Source organism: Syngnathus scovelli, chromosome 3 (genome assembly GCF_024217435.2).
Source record: "Syngnathus scovelli strain Florida chromosome 3, RoL_Ssco_1.2, whole genome shotgun sequence".
Classification (NCBI taxonomy): domain Eukaryota; kingdom Metazoa; phylum Chordata; class Actinopteri; order Syngnathiformes; family Syngnathidae; genus Syngnathus; species Syngnathus scovelli.
This window is the reverse complement of record NC_090849.1, coordinates 20,976,912-20,994,135: the sequence shown is the minus strand read 5'-3', so window position 1 is coordinate 20,994,135 and position 17,224 is coordinate 20,976,912. Positions and strand designations below refer to the sequence as shown.

At 44.9% G+C, this 17,224-nt stretch overlaps 4 protein-coding genes across 9 annotated transcripts; 1 reads left to right on the top strand and 3 right to left on the bottom strand.

Annotated features, from left to right (window-relative positions):
- Positions 1 to 666: 666 nt before the first annotated feature.
- Positions 667 to 3,679, bottom strand: LOC125994192 (ras-related protein Rab-27B). Its single transcript, XM_049763427.2, has 6 exons — positions 3,544 to 3,679; positions 2,592 to 2,758; positions 2,366 to 2,451; positions 2,160 to 2,263; positions 1,943 to 2,066; positions 667 to 1,625 (listed from the first exon to the last, which is right to left on the bottom strand). Exons 2-6 carry the CDS (start codon positions 2,742 to 2,744, stop codon positions 1,445 to 1,447), a joined length of 648 nt encoding a protein of 215 aa, XP_049619384.1. The 5' UTR covers positions 2,745 to 2,758; positions 3,544 to 3,679; the 3' UTR covers positions 667 to 1,444.
- Positions 3,680 to 4,040: 361 nt separating this feature from the next.
- Positions 4,041 to 7,540, bottom strand: LOC125994027 (DNA polymerase iota). The gene is made up of 10 exons (XM_049763165.2): positions 7,307 to 7,540; positions 7,098 to 7,217; positions 6,632 to 6,796; positions 6,369 to 6,506; positions 6,002 to 6,244; positions 5,757 to 5,935; positions 5,604 to 5,695; positions 5,360 to 5,493; positions 5,041 to 5,249; positions 4,041 to 4,653 (listed from the first exon to the last, which is right to left on the bottom strand). Exons 1-10 carry the CDS (start codon positions 7,509 to 7,511, stop codon positions 4,228 to 4,230), a joined length of 1,911 nt encoding a protein of 636 aa, XP_049619122.1. The 5' UTR covers positions 7,512 to 7,540; the 3' UTR covers positions 4,041 to 4,227.
- zgc:152968 (uncharacterized protein LOC564848 homolog) lies at positions 7,524 to 14,638 on the top strand. Of its 6 annotated transcripts, none has more exons than XR_007490457.2 (18): positions 7,524 to 7,908; positions 8,659 to 9,218; positions 9,462 to 9,932; positions 10,178 to 10,285; positions 10,381 to 10,651; positions 10,972 to 11,270; positions 11,365 to 11,511; positions 11,582 to 11,696; positions 11,767 to 11,835; positions 11,913 to 12,050; positions 12,135 to 12,251; positions 12,430 to 12,503; positions 12,568 to 12,672; positions 12,780 to 12,895; positions 12,953 to 13,091; positions 13,267 to 13,354; positions 13,659 to 13,779; positions 13,925 to 13,941. XR_007490457.2 is itself a non-coding variant. In XM_068650231.1 (17 exons), exons 1-17 carry the CDS (start codon positions 7,752 to 7,754, stop codon positions 14,275 to 14,277), a joined length of 3,051 nt encoding a protein of 1,016 aa, XP_068506332.1. In that variant the 5' UTR covers positions 7,529 to 7,751; the 3' UTR covers positions 14,278 to 14,467. The 6 variants fall into 6 exon arrangements, 4 of the variants coding, with proteins under 4 accessions (XP_068506332.1, XP_049619018.1, XP_049619019.1 ...); XR_007490456.2 differs by lacking the exons at positions 13,267 to 13,354; positions 13,925 to 13,941 and adding exons at positions 14,234 to 14,328; positions 14,601 to 14,638 and having other exon boundaries at positions 7,529 to 7,908; XM_068650231.1 differs by lacking the exons at positions 13,267 to 13,354; positions 13,925 to 13,941 and adding an exon at positions 14,234 to 14,467 and having other exon boundaries at positions 7,529 to 7,908.
- On the bottom strand, positions 14,045 to 16,906 carry LOC125994052 (UDP-glucuronosyltransferase 2A1-like). Its single transcript, XM_049763243.1, has 6 exons — positions 16,140 to 16,906; positions 15,915 to 16,063; positions 15,564 to 15,695; positions 15,358 to 15,445; positions 15,069 to 15,288; positions 14,045 to 14,972 (listed from the first exon to the last, which is right to left on the bottom strand). The coding sequence occupies exons 1-6, from the start codon at positions 16,861 to 16,863 to the stop codon at positions 14,687 to 14,689; spliced, it is 1,599 nt and encodes a 532-aa protein (XP_049619200.1). The 5' UTR covers positions 16,864 to 16,906; the 3' UTR covers positions 14,045 to 14,686.
- Between the last annotated feature and the right edge of the window lie 318 nt (positions 16,907 to 17,224).

Here is a 17,224-nt window from a genome sequence, read left to right as displayed (position 1 = left end):
AAAGGGACCACCCAAGCGAGTCATCAGTGGGCTTAAAAAAGATGAAAGGCACATGAACATTTGCCTCATGACTGTGCGACATGTGACCGGATGTCGTGATTGATTTTCTTTTTATTGTTTCTTGGAATTCTTTCCCAAAGAAAAGCGTTTTTTGTCTTTTCCGATGACAGGCTGTTTAGTTTGTTTTCCACGTAATTGATGTCACGGGTACGAGACGCTATGCACCAGCTCGAAGGTCTGGGTGTCAGCACACTAGGAATGTTCGCCGGAAAGAATGCGTTTGAGGGAAATAATCTTGGATTAACTCGGAAAGGCCAAATTCAAATGTCAGTAAAAAATAATGGCTTACCTCCATGGGTGAAAGTGCAAGGCTGTTTTGTTTTGCTTTTAAGCAGTTTTATTAAGTTCTGAGATTGAAAAGAAAACCGTCCTCATCTAATGAGGGTCAGTGTTGACAATTTGCCTCAAAGACATTCTTGGCATTTTTTAAATGAATGTTTGGTCAATCTTTGACGATTGTAATCCAGGAAACAAGATTTTTGTGTGTTATATAATCAGTTATGAAAAAGGTGAGGAAATGGGAAATAGCAGGAAATCTGACGTGAATACATCTCATAAGTCCATGCGATCAATTTGCCATATGTCTGTAGATAAGTAACGCGGAAACAACTTTATAGACAATTTATTTCTTGTACTTTTTGCTCTGTTTGCATGGCTAACTTGATGATGCAGAGGCTTGTGAATCCCACTGGAGATCCAGGCAAGACACTCCCCTGATTGGCTGTTACGTCCTCCACGCATATGACATATATACAAAGTCATCAATGTCTGCTAAGGTTGTTTTGACCAAAACGTCTGTATATTTAAATGTCTTATTATGCTCTATGATTAATATGTGCCTGCAGATTCATGTCATCAATGCCTCCCCGTATTTATGTACAATAAAAAGATGTCCATTCTTTCTTCCAAATGAACCAAACAATGGATTTTCTCTTTTCAAAGATGATATTCAAAAGAACTTACGAGTGTTGAAAATGTGCTAGTTTCATTCTAATCATTTCACCTATTTGCCATTTACCAATAAGCCAGGATTTGTTTTCTCTTGATATTGACTGCTTATTCTGCAAGAGAAAATTTACAAGCAAAGGCCTTAGCCAAGATGCTAACTAGCTCTTGCAGCTACGAAGTTAATAGCACCAACAAGGACTGGGATTCGACTCCAACTCACACGCCGCCCTAACGAACACAAGTGCTACAGAAAATAAATTCAAGTTGATAAATGAATGTTCTTTTTTTTTTTTTTTTTATTGTTATTTAAACTTTACTGTAAAAAATGGACTGACTTCATTAGGTACACCCAATACAATAAGAATGATTCGTGACACAGCTCTTGTATTTTCTCTCAATGTACCTCATGAAGTGTCCTGTGACGTCATGTGTGATGTCAGCACGCACACCTCCTCCAGAGGGAGACCTCCTGCGTGGCCCCTAACGCGCTACCGCCGCCGTTGCGCTCGGCCAAAGGTGTGCTCTGCTCCATCCTCTTCATCACCATGTCCAGCAAGGTCTGTACCACTTTGTCCACACCCATGCCCGTCGCAGCGCTCGTCTCAAAATAGGGGATGCTTGGGGGGGATGCAAATTTGTATCACTTCAAAATAAACTTTTAGCTATCATCACAATGCTCAAATATGGTTCTCTAGCACCCACTTGTGGTTAGTTTAAGTAATATTATTCACTAACAGGCTACTAGTGAGGCAAAACTGTGCACTAGTTGACAACAGAATTTATCTGGTACTTCCTTATCTTAATCTCGATATCAAGGAAATGAATTAAAAACTCATACGGTTTTCCATAGGCTGACTCATAAAGTGTATGGCTTAAGGTAAGGTATATAAATCTAAGTTGAGTTAAAGACAATGTATGTGTTTACAGGACTGACCCATATCGTTCGGCCAGATCTCGTGCCTGCCTGGCGTTCACGTCTCGGATGCTCCGGAGGTCGGCCTTGGTGCCCACCAGGACCACGTCGGGACTGTCGCAGTATGCGTTAGCCTGGAGTTGACCTGAGGAGAGCGGCGTTTGTCAGCAACAAAGTTATAGTAATGGTAAAAAAACATGTTTGATTCTAAATAAACCGCATTGGTAGTAGCACGTACTCATCCAGTTCCTGACATTGAGGAAGCTTTGGTGATTGGTCAGGTCAAACATGAGCAGGAAGCCCATGGCATCTCGGAAGAAGGCCGTCGTGAGGCTGCGAAACCTGAAAGGACATTTATTGTGTTTTCCTCATCAGTTTCATGCATTTTTATTTCCTCCCTACATTGAGATGAAGTGTGACATTACGGATTAATATGTAGAGTACCTTTCTTGTCCGGCCGTGTCCCATAGTTGAAGGTGGACTCTGAAGTTCTTCTCTGTTGCCCCATCGGAATTGGTCCCAGTGTACATCTGATAGGGGGGGTTGTTGGAAAAAAATATATCTTATACTAATGACACGATCTGATGTTAGTTAAAAGTAAACAGAGCAAAAATCAAACATCTATGAAATGAACTTGCTCACACGCGGCGGAAGTGACGCCTGCACTCACCAGCCGTTTTTCCCGAAAGTCGATGCCCACCGTGGTGGCGAATTTGCGGTTGAACTTGTTGTCGGTGTACCTGTACAGGAAAGTGGTCTTGCCTACGCCCGAGTCGCCGAGTGCTAGCAGCTTAATGAGATAGTCGTAGTCCCACTCGGCCATGGTTGCCGCTCAGCCTACCATGCGATGAAAAAGAAAATCGGTGAAGGCAGCGTCTTAATGCTCCGATCAGAGCAGGACGAGCACATGACTCGGGCTGAGCTTCGCATGAGCAGTCAAGGGGGTCATTGCTTCTCCTGTTTTGGGAGACAGAACCCCTTGTTGGCACTTCCTGGTGAGCCCGTAAACACGGCGTGTCCGATGAAATTTGGCTGAGATGCCCGCGAGGTAAATATAACAGAGCAGAGTGTTGTTGTGTCACGGCTTCTACGAGAGGATAGCCCGACGATGAAAGGTCGCACTTTCTCAAGCAAGCAACCGTAGCCAATTAGCAGCAGAAGAAAGTTCGCAGCAAGACTGCCAAAGTGATAATGTCATGGGAGAAAAGCATATCATACTTCCCACATTAATTAAAATTGTTGTCTTGAGATCTGAAAGTTCCATTTCATACCTTGTTTATTTTTATTTGTCATACCTTATTCTCAATCTGTTCCCTCTCAGACGTCAGACAAAAGTAGATTAAGATAATTCCTTTAACACTTATTTTTGTCACCTGGCTCGACAGAGGTCAAAGGGTCAAATTGTAACCGGCCTGAAAATGGCCACCCACGCCTGTTCAGTTATTGAGTTAGAAAATTTGGAGTGGCGTGTCAACTGTGGTCGCTCTGTATTTACTACAAAAAGAAAAAATGCCACAGGCTGTACTCAGATGCAGACTCGGCATTTACACAAATTTAAGAAATCTTTTACATCTTTTGATCAATCTTAATACTTGGTTAATGAGAAGAACTAAAGATCTTACCAGCAAGTCTGGATGCAGCTCTTGCGTCCATCCGACCCGTCGCCTTGACGCTCACGCCACAGTTGTGGCGTGTTCCCCAAACCTCCCTTACATGTGATTTGAGGGTGGAGCAACTTGGGTTGCACGGGTATTTTCTTCTGCAAGGGAAAAAAAAAAGACAGAGAATTACAGAACCTGACAGCACAAAAGCGTGATCAAACAGGAGATGAAACTTATTGCAATATTCACCCACCAAAGTATTTAATACTAATGACAAAAATAATTTTAAATGATAAGAAAAAATAATTTCTTTTACTTTATGACAGTGAATGCCAATAAAGCTATAAACACAGAGTCCAGCAAAGAGGCATAAATTACTCCAATAGTGCTAATTTCAGTCCAATATACTCTCTTTATTTATATATATATGAAAATAAATATCTAAAGGAAAATTTGTGCGAAATAGCAAAAACCTTAGGGAACCAATAGAACAAGTGCTAACAGAACCATTGACTTGCCTGTTTATGTCTGAGAACAATGGATCAGGAATTTGGGTCAGAATGCATCACGTGAACCTAAGCTGACTCGTTAAAAAACAAAAACAAAAAAAAACGTCATATTGAACTTGAGCTTGGGGCGGGTGGCAGTAATAATAACACGCAGGTTTTCATGGCAGTGCGTGCTTCCCTTTCACTTGGAGCTTCTCTAAATGGGCTTAAAATAATTCAACAAACTGTTGGCCTGGCTTTTCCTTCCGCCGCTTTTCTTCTCTTTGGCTTCATTCCCGGGCTTCCTGGAAAGGCCGGGGATCTTCAGAACCGGTCGGCGCCACTCCCACTCTCTCATCAGTTCCGTTTGAATGTTGGCCGGTAACTGGGAAAACACCCGAGGGTCCACGTTTGGGGGCAATCGATGCGTAGCGGTGACGTGGGCGTCGTATGAGCATGTGCTACGGGTGGCTGTCGTGACCGGTTGAGACGCTTCCGCTAGGAGAGAAGAGGTGCTCTGTGCGGGTCCGGCCCAGGGCGATGTTGCGTCACGGCTGCTTGGGCTCTTTGCGCTGTTGTCTGGAGTGAGCGGAGGCATATCGCCCATTGAGTCGAGATGATCTGCACCGCTTCCGCAGTCAATCTAAAAGGAAGTCACATTGAAAGATACATTTATTATATGATCACAATAATGAAAATAATATAAATTCACTTTACACCTAAATTACAAAGAATTGTAATATATGAAAATAGATCATTTATACATTATCTAAATAAATTGACATTTGAAAAAAATTTGCATTTGTTATGAGATACAGTGAATAAATTAACATGAATTAGTTAATGCTAATGAATTAGTTTAGCACTCAAAAAGTATGTCGATGGAAAATATTGGCACACAATACAATAACTGCTAATCTATTTGATGGATTGGTGAATCTCAGCAGTTTATTCCATCATCATCACCATCAGCATCATCATCATCAGTAGCAATAGCAGCAACGCTATAAATTCCACTTGAGTGCGCTACCTGGCTTCGAGTTGGCTTGTGCGGTGAGGCGCTGGGTGCGAAGAAGGAAGCAATGGAGCCTCTGGCGCCGGCGGCCGGCGCTTGGGTCTGCAAGTTGCTGAAACCCACGTTGATGAGGGTCAGGTGGAATGGCGCCGCCGTGTCCACCATTTTGGAGAAGAGCTTCATGGCCAAGGAGAGCAGCTGGGCCGGGGCGTCGTCGCCGCTGGCTAAGATAGATATTGTAGTTAATGAAGAGCAAAGCAAAATTGGATCAGCATCAAACTGTCCAACGAGCCACTACAATTGGTCGGGTTAGACATGTCCCTCACGAGCTTACCCGAGGTGATCTTATGCCCAACGTGGTTGGGGATGGGACACTGGCGGCTCTCCCGACTGTGCCACTTGTTGCTCGCTGAGAATTTCCGAACTGAGAGACGCAAGGTTTGCGGCTGTCTGCCGTCCTTGCGCATCCTGGATTCCAAACAAATGTTTCAACTAAGATACTAATTTTTACATGTGACACGCTTCAGCACAGATATATTTTTGGAGGGAGTTAATTTGACCAATTGAAAGACTCTGACCTCTCCACCAGGCTGCTGAGAAGCTGTTGAATCTTGTCCATCACTTCTTTCACACTTGACATTTTCTTAAAAGAGTCTTCATCGCTGAGAGACTAAAATCAGGTTATTAGCATTAACCCGGCGCACCAAAGCGATGACGCTTTCCACCGATACCTGAGGGGCTCCGGTAGGGTTGACGGGAGAATCGTCTGCGCCGAGGGACAGATTTTTCAGACGCGCTGCGCACGCAGAGCCCAATTCTCTTTCGAGCTCAGTCAGTGGGAAGACCTGAAGGTCTCTGACGCTGACCAATCCAAGTGCTTGGAGCCTTTTGGCCGTTTGATGTCCAACCCCTGAAGATGCAAAACAGGGAAGGAATGAAGGTAATGTCCCCCCAATCAACACACACACACATTTACCTGGTATTTCACGCAGGGTGCTCAGGCTGCCCACGATGTCGTCGATATTTTCCGGCAGCAGTGTGGTTTGCTGGTTGGGCTTAAAGGTGCCCGACACCAGTTTGGCCAACAGCTTGCTGGTGGCGACACCAGCGCAGCCGGTGAGGCCCAATCGACCGCGGATGGCTTCCCTCAACTCAGCGGCGATGTGAGACCCTAACGCCAACTCTGGGTGAATGTTGGCTTTAGCCTTTGCGGCTTCACCTGTGCATCAAAAAGCATCACATTTTAGAAATTAAAATACACTAACACTAAACTATAAATATACTACGAACAATCATCAGCAATATTAGGGTTAGTTAATTTCACAAGCTGTTTCTGGGCTTACTTGAAGTGCTGTAGACGTGGCCCATAAATGAGAACTCTGGTGTGTGCGGCAGCCGTTTTGCTATCATCTCGGTGATGTCCACAAAGTTCTCGTCAAAGCCAAGCCTCTCTACCAATGGACAGAAGGACAGCAGCAGATCTTGTAGGGAAAGTAAAGAAATGAGAAACATCAAGCAGAGAAATTATACAGGGGTTATAAATTCATCTGGAGAATAATGAAAACAACCTAATGATGTTTGTCATCCAACTACAGGTTTGGCCTACCTGTCACTTGATAGGATGTTTCTCTGTAGTGCGTCAGATCTTCTCCTTTCACCAGCACCAACTGAGGACATTTCTGTTTGGCCTCGGTAACAGACATGAGCTTGGTGACACCCTGCTGCCTCGCCACGTAGTTGCACGTGACGATGATGTACTTCTGCTGGATACCTGATGGGAATCACAAAGATATTAATGGGGTTGTTGACCAAAAGTAACTTTTTAATAGATTGTACCGAATTGTTTGGTGTGCTTGAGAAATGTCTAAATAAATCGTTTGTGAAATGCCTACATGTGTCAGAGAGCAACACCTTATGAATTTTGCCTGATTTCCATAATTGGAGAATCTTCACCATATATTTTAATTACATCATCCGTGAGGTATTTATACTCTGATGGTAACAGATAGCCTAATATGTCTCTTTTAAACCAAACATAATATTTGTGATCATAGTGGTAAAAGAAAGGGTACCTAGAGGAACATCTCTCAATGCTGGATTTCGGATCATTTCCACCTGAGCATAGAAGCAATCCAGGTCAAAATGCAAAATTACTCTGTGTGCAGGTGTTGGCTTCATACTGAGGCTCGATCCTGAAATTGCCAGAAAATTTCAGACACATTTCGGTATTAAGTTTGCATCGAAAGTTCAGTAATTATATTTGGTTGTGGCGTTACGTTACCAGAAGCTCGACGGGTTGTTGGCAAATCCGTCAAAAGTTGCTTCCACTCGATTTCATCCTCTTCCATCTCGTCCTCGCTGCTTTCCATCGCAAAAATTGTGTTGTCAAAATTGAAAATATAATCGATGTTTTTGCTAGCTGTCAACAGGGGAAGGTAAAATACCACAAAGCAAGTCGGCAACGCCAGGCTCACAAACAGCGCCATCTGTCGACAGTATGGCTTCACTACAAGGCAATTAACAAAACTCACCTGAAACTTGATAAAAATTGAAAGATTAGAGTAGAACACATGGTATGTCGATATAGAAGCGTTTGGACGACAACATATTTGATATAAAAACATTTTATACCACCGTCCAACGCGTCCCGACTGCTATATAAGTCAACCTGACCGCAAACTGGGCCCCAGACAAGCGCGGTAACTTCTCGGTCGAGTGTTGGAGCGATGTTCCCGGCTTCTGAGCTCTTCGCCCGGGTACCATGCCCTTTCCCGAAGCGCTCCTGCAAACGCCCCTACTGTTGGTACAAACATACCGAGGACGGGCGACATTTGTTTGGACACTCCTTCCCGCCATTGTGGTCGTTACAACCGGACCCAACAGGTGAGGAACAAGCGTGAGTTAACGTTAGCTCAAGGCGCTAATTGACTGGCTTCAAACGACGTGGTTATTTAAAAAAATAAACGTAAGTAAATTATCAGTAAGAAAAGGAGTAGGCCGTCTAATTGTATGTTTATTGAACTTGCATAAGGAAAACCTCAAATACAGTCATTGAATTAGTTAGCAAGCTAAGGTTCAACTTGTAAGATTTTCTTAAGTGTTTGTATTCGTCTTTGTATCTTTCTACAAAACTCCTATTTGGTTTGGAAAATTGTAATAACGTTAACAAACGTCCATTGATAAAGTTTAGTCAACTAAGAAATTGGAAATAAAATGTCACTGGAAAACCCCGCCGTTTAATGAGGGGACATGGACCACATAAGAATTGTCAAAAGCCGCAATTAGGAGGGAAAGGCATGATTAGGCACTACTTAAGAAGTTCGCAAACATTTGTTTAGTTTTGCGACATTAGGGACAAGTTTTAGCTGGTAAGTGTGCAGTGGACCACATCAAAAGCAGCATTAGCTGAATTTGAGCCAAACAAACAAAAAAAATCGCATAGGACATTTGTACAGTTTGAGGAAACTAAAAAGATTTGCCAGTTTAAAAGACAAAAAAATTGTACAACAAGCTGCTATGGACTATATTTACACACACCCCTTGAACAGCCCTGCATGCAAACTAGTCTCTTTTGAAATGTACTTTAGAAAAACAGTGTGAGTTTATTTGCCATCTCTGATTGCTGTGCTACAGGTGCCCAAAATGACATTAAGTCCACCTTATTAGCGACGCAAGTTGCAGACCACACCAAAAATCAGCCCTTCCAAGAGCTGGAGTGCATCAACAAGAAGATCGAAATGGCTAAGTATGAAGTAGAGCAGGAGCGAAGGAGGCTGTCATGCTACCGCGCGGCAGAATTCATCACCCTCACTGAGGCAAAAGGCAAAAATTCAAATAGCTGTAAATATGTTCATCGTCTGAATATCAAAATACCCTCCACCCAATCCACAAAGTACGTGCTTGACAAGTCCAAGCCGAGGACCGACTTGGAATACGATCCTATGTCTAACTTCACAGCTGAATTCGGGTCATACAAGTCAATTAATAAGTCGTTGAAAGGAATGAGCACACATCAGGGTGATGTAAAAAAGCCAGTCAGCCATCAGGTGGCGCCGTACCACTCTCCGTCCCCTGGGATACAAGATTACAACGACGCTGATGGCTTCCTGATACTGGACAGACCATCCTTGCCTGGCAGGAGTTTATCTCAAACTTGCTGTGATCCTGATACTCACTTAAAACCAGTCCAGGAGGTTGGTACCCTTTATCCACAAGACCTGCTATGCACGCGGATACGCACACCTCCATGTACTGTTTTTAGTATTTATATATTTTCTTTAATTGAAAATTTGATTATACTAAAATACACTCAATTCTTCATACTGTTGCTGTTTGAATTTCAGCCCACATTGCAGACGTTTTTTGGCCTCGAATGAGATGAAAGTGGCCTTAAAAGGTCTTGAATGCTCTTACGTTTAGCGTCCTCTGCCCTGCAGAAATCCTCCTTCAAGGACCGAGAAGCTTCTGCTACAAATGTGATTGACCTGACCGAGTGTGTGGAAAAGCGTCCCGATCCCAAAGCTAGTATTTCTCAAAACACAGAAGATGAAACCAAACGAGATGACATTTCGGACAAGAGCAACCAGCGGTTGTGTGTGGAGGTTTCGAAGTATTTGTCAGCGGTGCGGGAAACCACTGAGTGCCAGCCACCCAAGAAGAGTGGTCAGGAATCAAGCTGTGCTCAAATTGACAGCCACCAGGTGTCGGCAGAGGCCTCATCTCTCAAGGAGCCTTTGTCAGAAAAAGCAGCCAATGAAGATGTCATCGTCATCGATTCCAGCTCTGATGAGGATGAAGAAGCGATGGCTGGGGAGCTGTCGGACAGCGACCCTGTGGAGGAGTGCTACCGCATCTTCATGGAGGCGAACAACCAGCAACATGCTGTCCAGCAGCAGCCGGAGGTCCCTGTAAGTTTTCTCTTGCTCATCTTTAGCATTTGATTGATTAAATAACTTGACAATCCATCCAGAAACTATAAATTTCATTGTGCGGGTTTGGCCAACTTAAAGCTCAACCTATAATGAGTTACTGAGCGAGTGTCTGGGCGCGAGCCGTGAGTGACAGCAGCAACTACATTTGGCCGCTTGTTCTCTTTTACAGCTCTCCAGGTGTTAAATATCTGAAAACTTAGCGTTCCTTTTCGTTTTGCCAGATGGAAACAAACGAGTCGGCGAAACCCAACAATCCTGACCTTCGGGCCTTCCAACCCCAAGAACTGCCACCAAAGAAGAGGATCGCGCATGAGTTCAGAGACGCGGAGGTTTTGCAGTACACGCGTTCACCTATTTGTTTTGTGTTTGCTTTAAAGATTTTAGCAAAGCCAAGTTAAATGGGGAACATCTGTTGATCTGACAGGTTGCAGCGGCAAAAAGGAGGCCACAGCCTAAGGTTCTGGTTCCACTACAAGAACCAGTGAAACCATCCCCGGCCTCTCAGCTCGGCGCCGCCGTGCCCAAGACTCAACATGTCCAGCAGAAGGCGGCCATTTTGACAGCTGACGTGAACGGAGCCCAAGCGTTTCTCTCGTCCGCCGCTCAAAGGAAGCAAGAGAGATGGCTCCTAGCCACTTCTTCTTCAACGCCTCCAGTAGCGACCGCTAGCATGTCGCCCGCTCCTCAACAGAAAGGTAAATGTTGCATTGACTTTATGATTACTACAGATCACTATTTGCGAATTTGAAAATATCCAAGTATCAGCAAATCCTTTCTCATTAAAATAAATGGAAATGCCATTAATTAGTCTCACCTGACCTCACCATACACTCTTGAAGATTAAACATCAATTCACCTTTAAGAGAATTGTTATTCAGAGTGGCGTCCTTCCTTACAGACAAAATAAATAGCCTTGAGTAAGTAATAGACTAATTTGGGTCGACAGAATAAATGACCAGAATCAATCATTCCGCCAACGGTGCGCGACCTAATTTCACATTGTGTCTCCTTGCAGCATGCGTCAACAACATACCTCCAGGCTCCGCCGTAATCAACGTGGGCGTCAACTTGCATCTGATCCTCCCTCAGGGCACCCTGCCTCTCAACGCCACCTCCAACACGGTCACCTCCGTCCTGACCCCCATCACTCAAGTGCACCTTGGCTCAGACAAAAACGTGAGCCTTTCGGCGCCGATGCATCGGCCCACCGCGCCGCTGCTCATTCCCGCCATTCCGTGGAGACGCTGCCATTCTTCCGCCGCGGTGGCTCTTCCAACGCCCGCCAGTGAAACGACCAGCCAAGTCTCTGTTAAGGTACGCACACTTTTTAATTTTTTTCATTTTATTCTCTCTCTGAGAGTTAAAAACAAAACTACTGAAAATGAAAATTGCAATTTCCCGTGAAAAGCCAGGAGCAACCCCCAAACGAAAAGCCAAGCAGCAGCCTGAGGCGGCCAAAGACAAAGTGCCCCATGGCGTCCGACAGTGTTACGTCACAAAGTTCACTGAGGTGTTCCTCGACACCTCCGCCAATGTCGACGAGGCCTTTAAAAAGGTGATCGTTTCGCTTGCGAGAAATCTAACACTCCGAGACATAATGGTTTTGTCCTGTGAATGGTCGCTAGGCCCTTGCTGAGGAGAAAACGGTGTACAGTCGCAGCGTCAACAAACTCAAATATCTCAGCATCGCTGTGAATGCACTGAAAAGGTTGAAAAAGCAGAATTCAGGCAGTTCCAGAGGTGAGAGGATTATTTGTCAACTGTAAAGATAACAACTCCTGACTTTAGATTTTATTTTTTGCTGACTTAGATGAAATAATCAACGGCAAAAGCTCAAAAGGAAATATTCCACTAAACCAAAAGCAGCTCAGAGGAAAGGGTGAGAGTGACACTATGGTGCATCGAATTATGCTCGCACTGCACTTCCATCGACGCAAATGTTCTTTTCCCTTGCAGATGATGACGCTTTGCATGAGATATTGCGGGATTACATTCTGAGCGAGGAGCAGCTGATTGAGAGTAACTATCCTATTCAGCACCCCGAGAAACCCGGCTACGCTATCCTTTTGGCAAACCAGAGGAAGGACAACAACCGTAAGCTCCCAGACTACTACCCGTTGTAACCACTAGAGGTCGCACTTGAGCTACATCACATATATATGACCGCTCGTCTCTGAGTAGCCTTGAAGAGGATTTGTTGCCGGTGCGGAGCTACATACTCTGTGAACAAAGAGGGCAAGCACACCCGGATGGAAGAGTGCAACTATCACTATGGGAAAGGAGTGGAGAAGAAAGGTATATGAGGACTGTGCTGCTATGTGTCACCATGTCTTATTTATGGGGGGGGGGGAAGAAAAACATTTAGAGACACTCACTTTTGTTTTAATTATTGGTCTCTAATTATAAAGTGTTATTTGGGGAAAAACTTATTTAACAATCTAAAATGTTTCGATGCTGCGCGTAACGGCCACAGTGCCAGGTGGGGTGGAGACTCGCTATAGCTGCTGCCAGGGAGTTATGGGAGCACCCGGTTGCCAGATTTTTAAGGTGAGACACCTGTCGACAAGAATTGGTGGCCCTCTTTTGTTACTTTGTCTCTCATTCGCGACAGTTGCATGTGCACGATTCCCTCGCCATGGATGGATTTATGGCAACCTCCCCCCGGTGGCCTGTAAATGGCTGCTTCCCGGGTGTCTATGCGCTGGACTGCGAAATGGTGACATTTGCATATATATATAAACATGTCCTCTTCATCTTAATAGAGAGGTTTTTTTTTTTTGGAACACAGACTTGTTTCTACTCATCTGCCTCTTTTGTTGTCAGTGTTACACCATTCACGGCCTGGAGCTGTCACGAGTGACTGTGGTGAACTCAAACCTCCAAGTGGTCTACGACACGTTTGTCAAGCCACGCAATGAGGTCATCGACTACAACACCAGGTAACTAGCTAGAAATGGACAACCACCGGGAGTATGGTGACGTGGCGCCTTGTGCAGGTTTTCTGGCATCAGCGAGGAGGACATGAAGGACAACCAAGTGAGTCTGGCTGAGGTGCAGAAGACATTGTTGAGCTTCATCAGTGCCGACACCATTCTGATTGGGCACGGCCTGGAAACTGATCTCTGTGCCCTGAAGGTGACATTGGGATGTTTTTATTTATTTATTTTAATTTCATTTTTTGTGTAGGGACTAAGCAAATTCATTTGTAGGATTTCATTATATGGTGTTTTATTGGCACAAAATGATGCCAAAGATTTTTTTTTTTTTTTTAATGGTCTGAAGCATCATTTAACTGCTACGATTTCTTCAGATGTGGAATCTGCGCACTGGTACCATCCTCAAGTGAGGCATTTAGACAAGATGATGCTGGGAGAGAAGGAAAGGATGTATGTGCAATGGTCAGTTTTACTGGAGGAGTCATGGAACAGTTTAGCAGTCCAACTTGTTGAAAATGTGATGTTTGGCTTCTTCTTTGACAATTGCAGGTTGTGCCAAATATACTGAAATGTTGCATATGTGTGTTAAAAAAAAAAAAAAAAAGTCAATACTATTCACTTTTAAGAGCTGGCCTATTATAGGAGCATCCTGAAGTTTTACTTGAAAGCCCAGGAACTCAAGCTTTCTACGAGTGGTGAATATAAGAGTTTAAGCCACCAAAGATGGACACTTCAGGGCAGTGTGTTGCTCTCTTCCCACTTGTAGTTGCTTCACAACACGGTGGTGGACACCGCAGTGGTCTTCCCCCATCGCCTGGGTCCTCCACACAGGTTGAGCCTCAGCAGCCTCACAGCAGAACACCTGACCAGGATTATTCAAGAGAGCGGTGGGTCTCTCCTTGATCAAACCACTGTCTTGTACTTCCTGTCATTTTGGTCATAATAAAAGTAAAATTTGGGGTGTAGCGGGAGAGCGGAGGGGGGGGGGACAAAATGGCATCCTGCGTAAGTCTAAAACCTGGTTTCCCCCAGTGTGCGGCCACGACACAGCAGAAGATGCCTTCGCCTGCATGGAGCTCATGTTGCTGAAGGGGAAAGATGGCAAAATGAAAAAATGATGGAAATCACACAACACCTCACCCCATTGTTTAAAAAAAAAAGTTGCTTTATTGACTAATCCTGATATTTATTTTGCTAATTTTGTTATGGTTTGTGTTCATACACTAAAATTGCACTTAGTAACTAAGAATTAAAACATGCCTGGAGTAGGGTAAGGATTGGGTTTCATTGTCTAAATAAAAACAATGACATCATTTTTGTTTTGTTTTCATTTTGAGTCAGCCAATGAACTGCCAGCTTTGAATGAGCCTCAGGTGGTCCAATGAAAATGGCTGTGCCTGTATCTTTTGTGATTGGTTCCAGATTCTGCACATCAGGTATTATGTTTTGATTTTTAAGCATATTAAAATTTGTTCCAATGCCGCAATTCAATTCTACATGGTTAACCATTGATCGGTTTTCACCCCACAACATTAGGTACACGTGTCTTGGCGTTAATTGCCACCGTCTGTCACATAAGCCAGAAATTTTAATTTGCAACAAAATGACGGTTTGGCTGAGTGATGACTCATAACTTGTAAAGACAAAGTATCACCATCATTGGACCAGACAGATATTTGTAATATTTTGTCACTTTTTTTTTCCCCAGCTTTTGCGTTACACAACCTACATCTAATGTTGCACCCTGGTGAGTATAAAACGCACAAAGTCATCTTCCGAATTCTGCTATTTCCATTACTCAGCCTTCTTCTTTGTCTTCCTTTTCCGACCGCAGCACCGACGCAGGCAACACCGGCACATCTGGACAAACAGGAGCAACGCCAGCAGGACGACGGCGAGCAGGAACCCAAACACGTCCAGGCTGTGGTACTGGTACCAGGTGAGCTCGTGGGCTTGTACCCTGAGGTGCTTGGCGCCCTTATGTCGCATGGTGAACTCGATCCAGAACACGGCCTCATCCAGGGCGCTCATGGGTCGGTCGTGGTGGATGACGGACAGACGCATGGCGTTCTCCTTGTACCTGTAGACATGGAAACACAAGTATGGTACAAAAGTGACTTTTTTTTTTTGGATGACGTGCAGCCAAATGTGTTCAAAGTAAACCGTAAAAACGTACGACTTGTCATCGATGACGGTCCTGATGGAGCGGCTGAGGTCTTCCGATGACATGAAGTTGAAGTCCACAGTGACGGCGACGCCTTTGGTCGTCATGTGCACCATGTTGTCAGGCTGGTCAGCAAACATGGGAATGCCCACCATGGGCACCCCGTGGTAGATGGCCTCGTAAATGCCGTTGGTGCCGCCGTGAGTGATGAAGGCTCGCGTCTTGGGATGACCTGGATGGGTGCAGGGTTGAGTTCGAATGACTTGCCTCTAGGCGCGTAGGAGATATGATGGCTACGAACCCAGCAGGTCATTCTGAGGGATCCAGTCGTACAGTCTTGTGTTTGGGCCCAAAGTAGATGGTTTTGGTCCACTATAACGCCAAAGAACCTGCAAAGCAGAGTTAAAAGTCACTTTATCGCAAATTTAGCATAATTGTAGACTTTTTTTTTTTAATAAGAATCATCTTCATTTATTATGCAGGTGTACATGTCAAGGTCAGTCCAACCTTCTGGGGGATTTGAGCAAGGCCTGAAGCGATCATGTCGGCTTTCTCGCTGCTGACGTTCTTGACCATGGATCCCAGAGTAAAGACTACAATGCCGTCGTCGCCTGAACTCTGCACAAACTCTTCCATGTCCTGAATAGGAGAAAACCAAACAGCAGCGCCTCAAAGGTTAAACACACTTTGAATCGATCCTCTGTTATTTTCTGTTTTCCGTGCTCATGGTAATAAGTTAAGGAACTTCTTTTAGACAAAAGTAGTCCTTTGCCATCATTTTTAACGTGACTTGTGTGTATGTGAGGGGGGCAGTTACTGTGAATCTAAACGGTCGCAAAGAAAAAAAAAACAATTTACTTTGGGTAAAGGTTTGGCGGGCCTGCAGTGGATCCCGCCAACAAACTTGAAGTTGGGCATGTAAGGACGAGGATAGTCAAAATCCCAGTAAGATCTTATCAGCCAGAAGTCTGCCTTCCCCATTAATTTGCAGCCACTGGTGGGCTTGCCTGTCAAGAAAGACAAAAGTGTCAAATGCCAAAGTTCATTTAGTTGATTTGACATTTTATGCAGCGCGTCACTCACCTTTGAACTCCGTGTAGTATTTATCCACTCCTGACCAAAGGGTTAATTCAACCATGACATCATTCAAGGCATAGAAGAGGAAGTTCCACATTCTCTCAGAGAAGCTCATCTTGTCGGTCAGTTTACTCATGATGGCGGGCACGAAAGATGGCGGGGCGGGCATCTGGCCGCAGTAGCGCTCCATGTTGTACACCATGGAGAAGCGCAACGAGTAGACCAGTGGGATGTCCAGTATCTCGGCGACCAGTTCGCTGCCCGCGTAGATGGGGTCCGCCAGGAGCAGATCGTACTTGCCCTCCTTCAGCTTATTCATGATGTTGTCCGACTTCACCACGCCGTCTAAATACTTCAATGCGTACTCCAGATCCTGCTTCATCATGGTCAGGAATTTGGCGTAGATCTCAAAGTAGTTCATGTAGTCAATCTCGTAAATGGAGAACGCGAGGAAATCGTCCATGAAGCTCTCGATTTCCTCCAACGAGATGGAGACGTTGAAAGGCAGGTAGTGGAAGCTGGACTTATCGCTGGCCTTCATGAAAAGTGAAGCGCTGGGAAGCATGACTGTCACGTGGTGCCCGCGCTCCACCAGCGACTCCAGAACCGGCTTCATGTTGATCCAGTGGCTGGCCTCGGTATACCACACCAAGATACGGCCGCCCTCGGCGCCGGCCGCCGCGCCGAGGAGCAGCAGTAGGGCGCAAAGCGGGACCTTCTCACCCGGCATTGTCGTGGCAGCGTGTGGTCCTGGCGTGACCCGCAAAGCTTTTTAAACTCAGCCACTCGTAGAAAATGAATCATTAACTCGACAAAACTGAACTCTGCCTTGCAGTTGGACTCAAAACAAGGGCTTACAGGTAAAAGGTGAGCGCTTGTAAAAGTTCCGACGGGTCAGCTCAAGCATCTCGAGAGAGAGACTTGGGCTGCACCAAAACGCGAGTCTAAGGAACCAACGGCACCGCTCTCCATTGCCTTCAGCCGCACCGGCAACGTAGTAAGGAATAAACAAAGGATCTCCAGCAAGGCTGGAAAAAAATTTCACCCGTGACATTTGTAACTCAAAAGTGCAGTTATCTTAATTGAGTTAA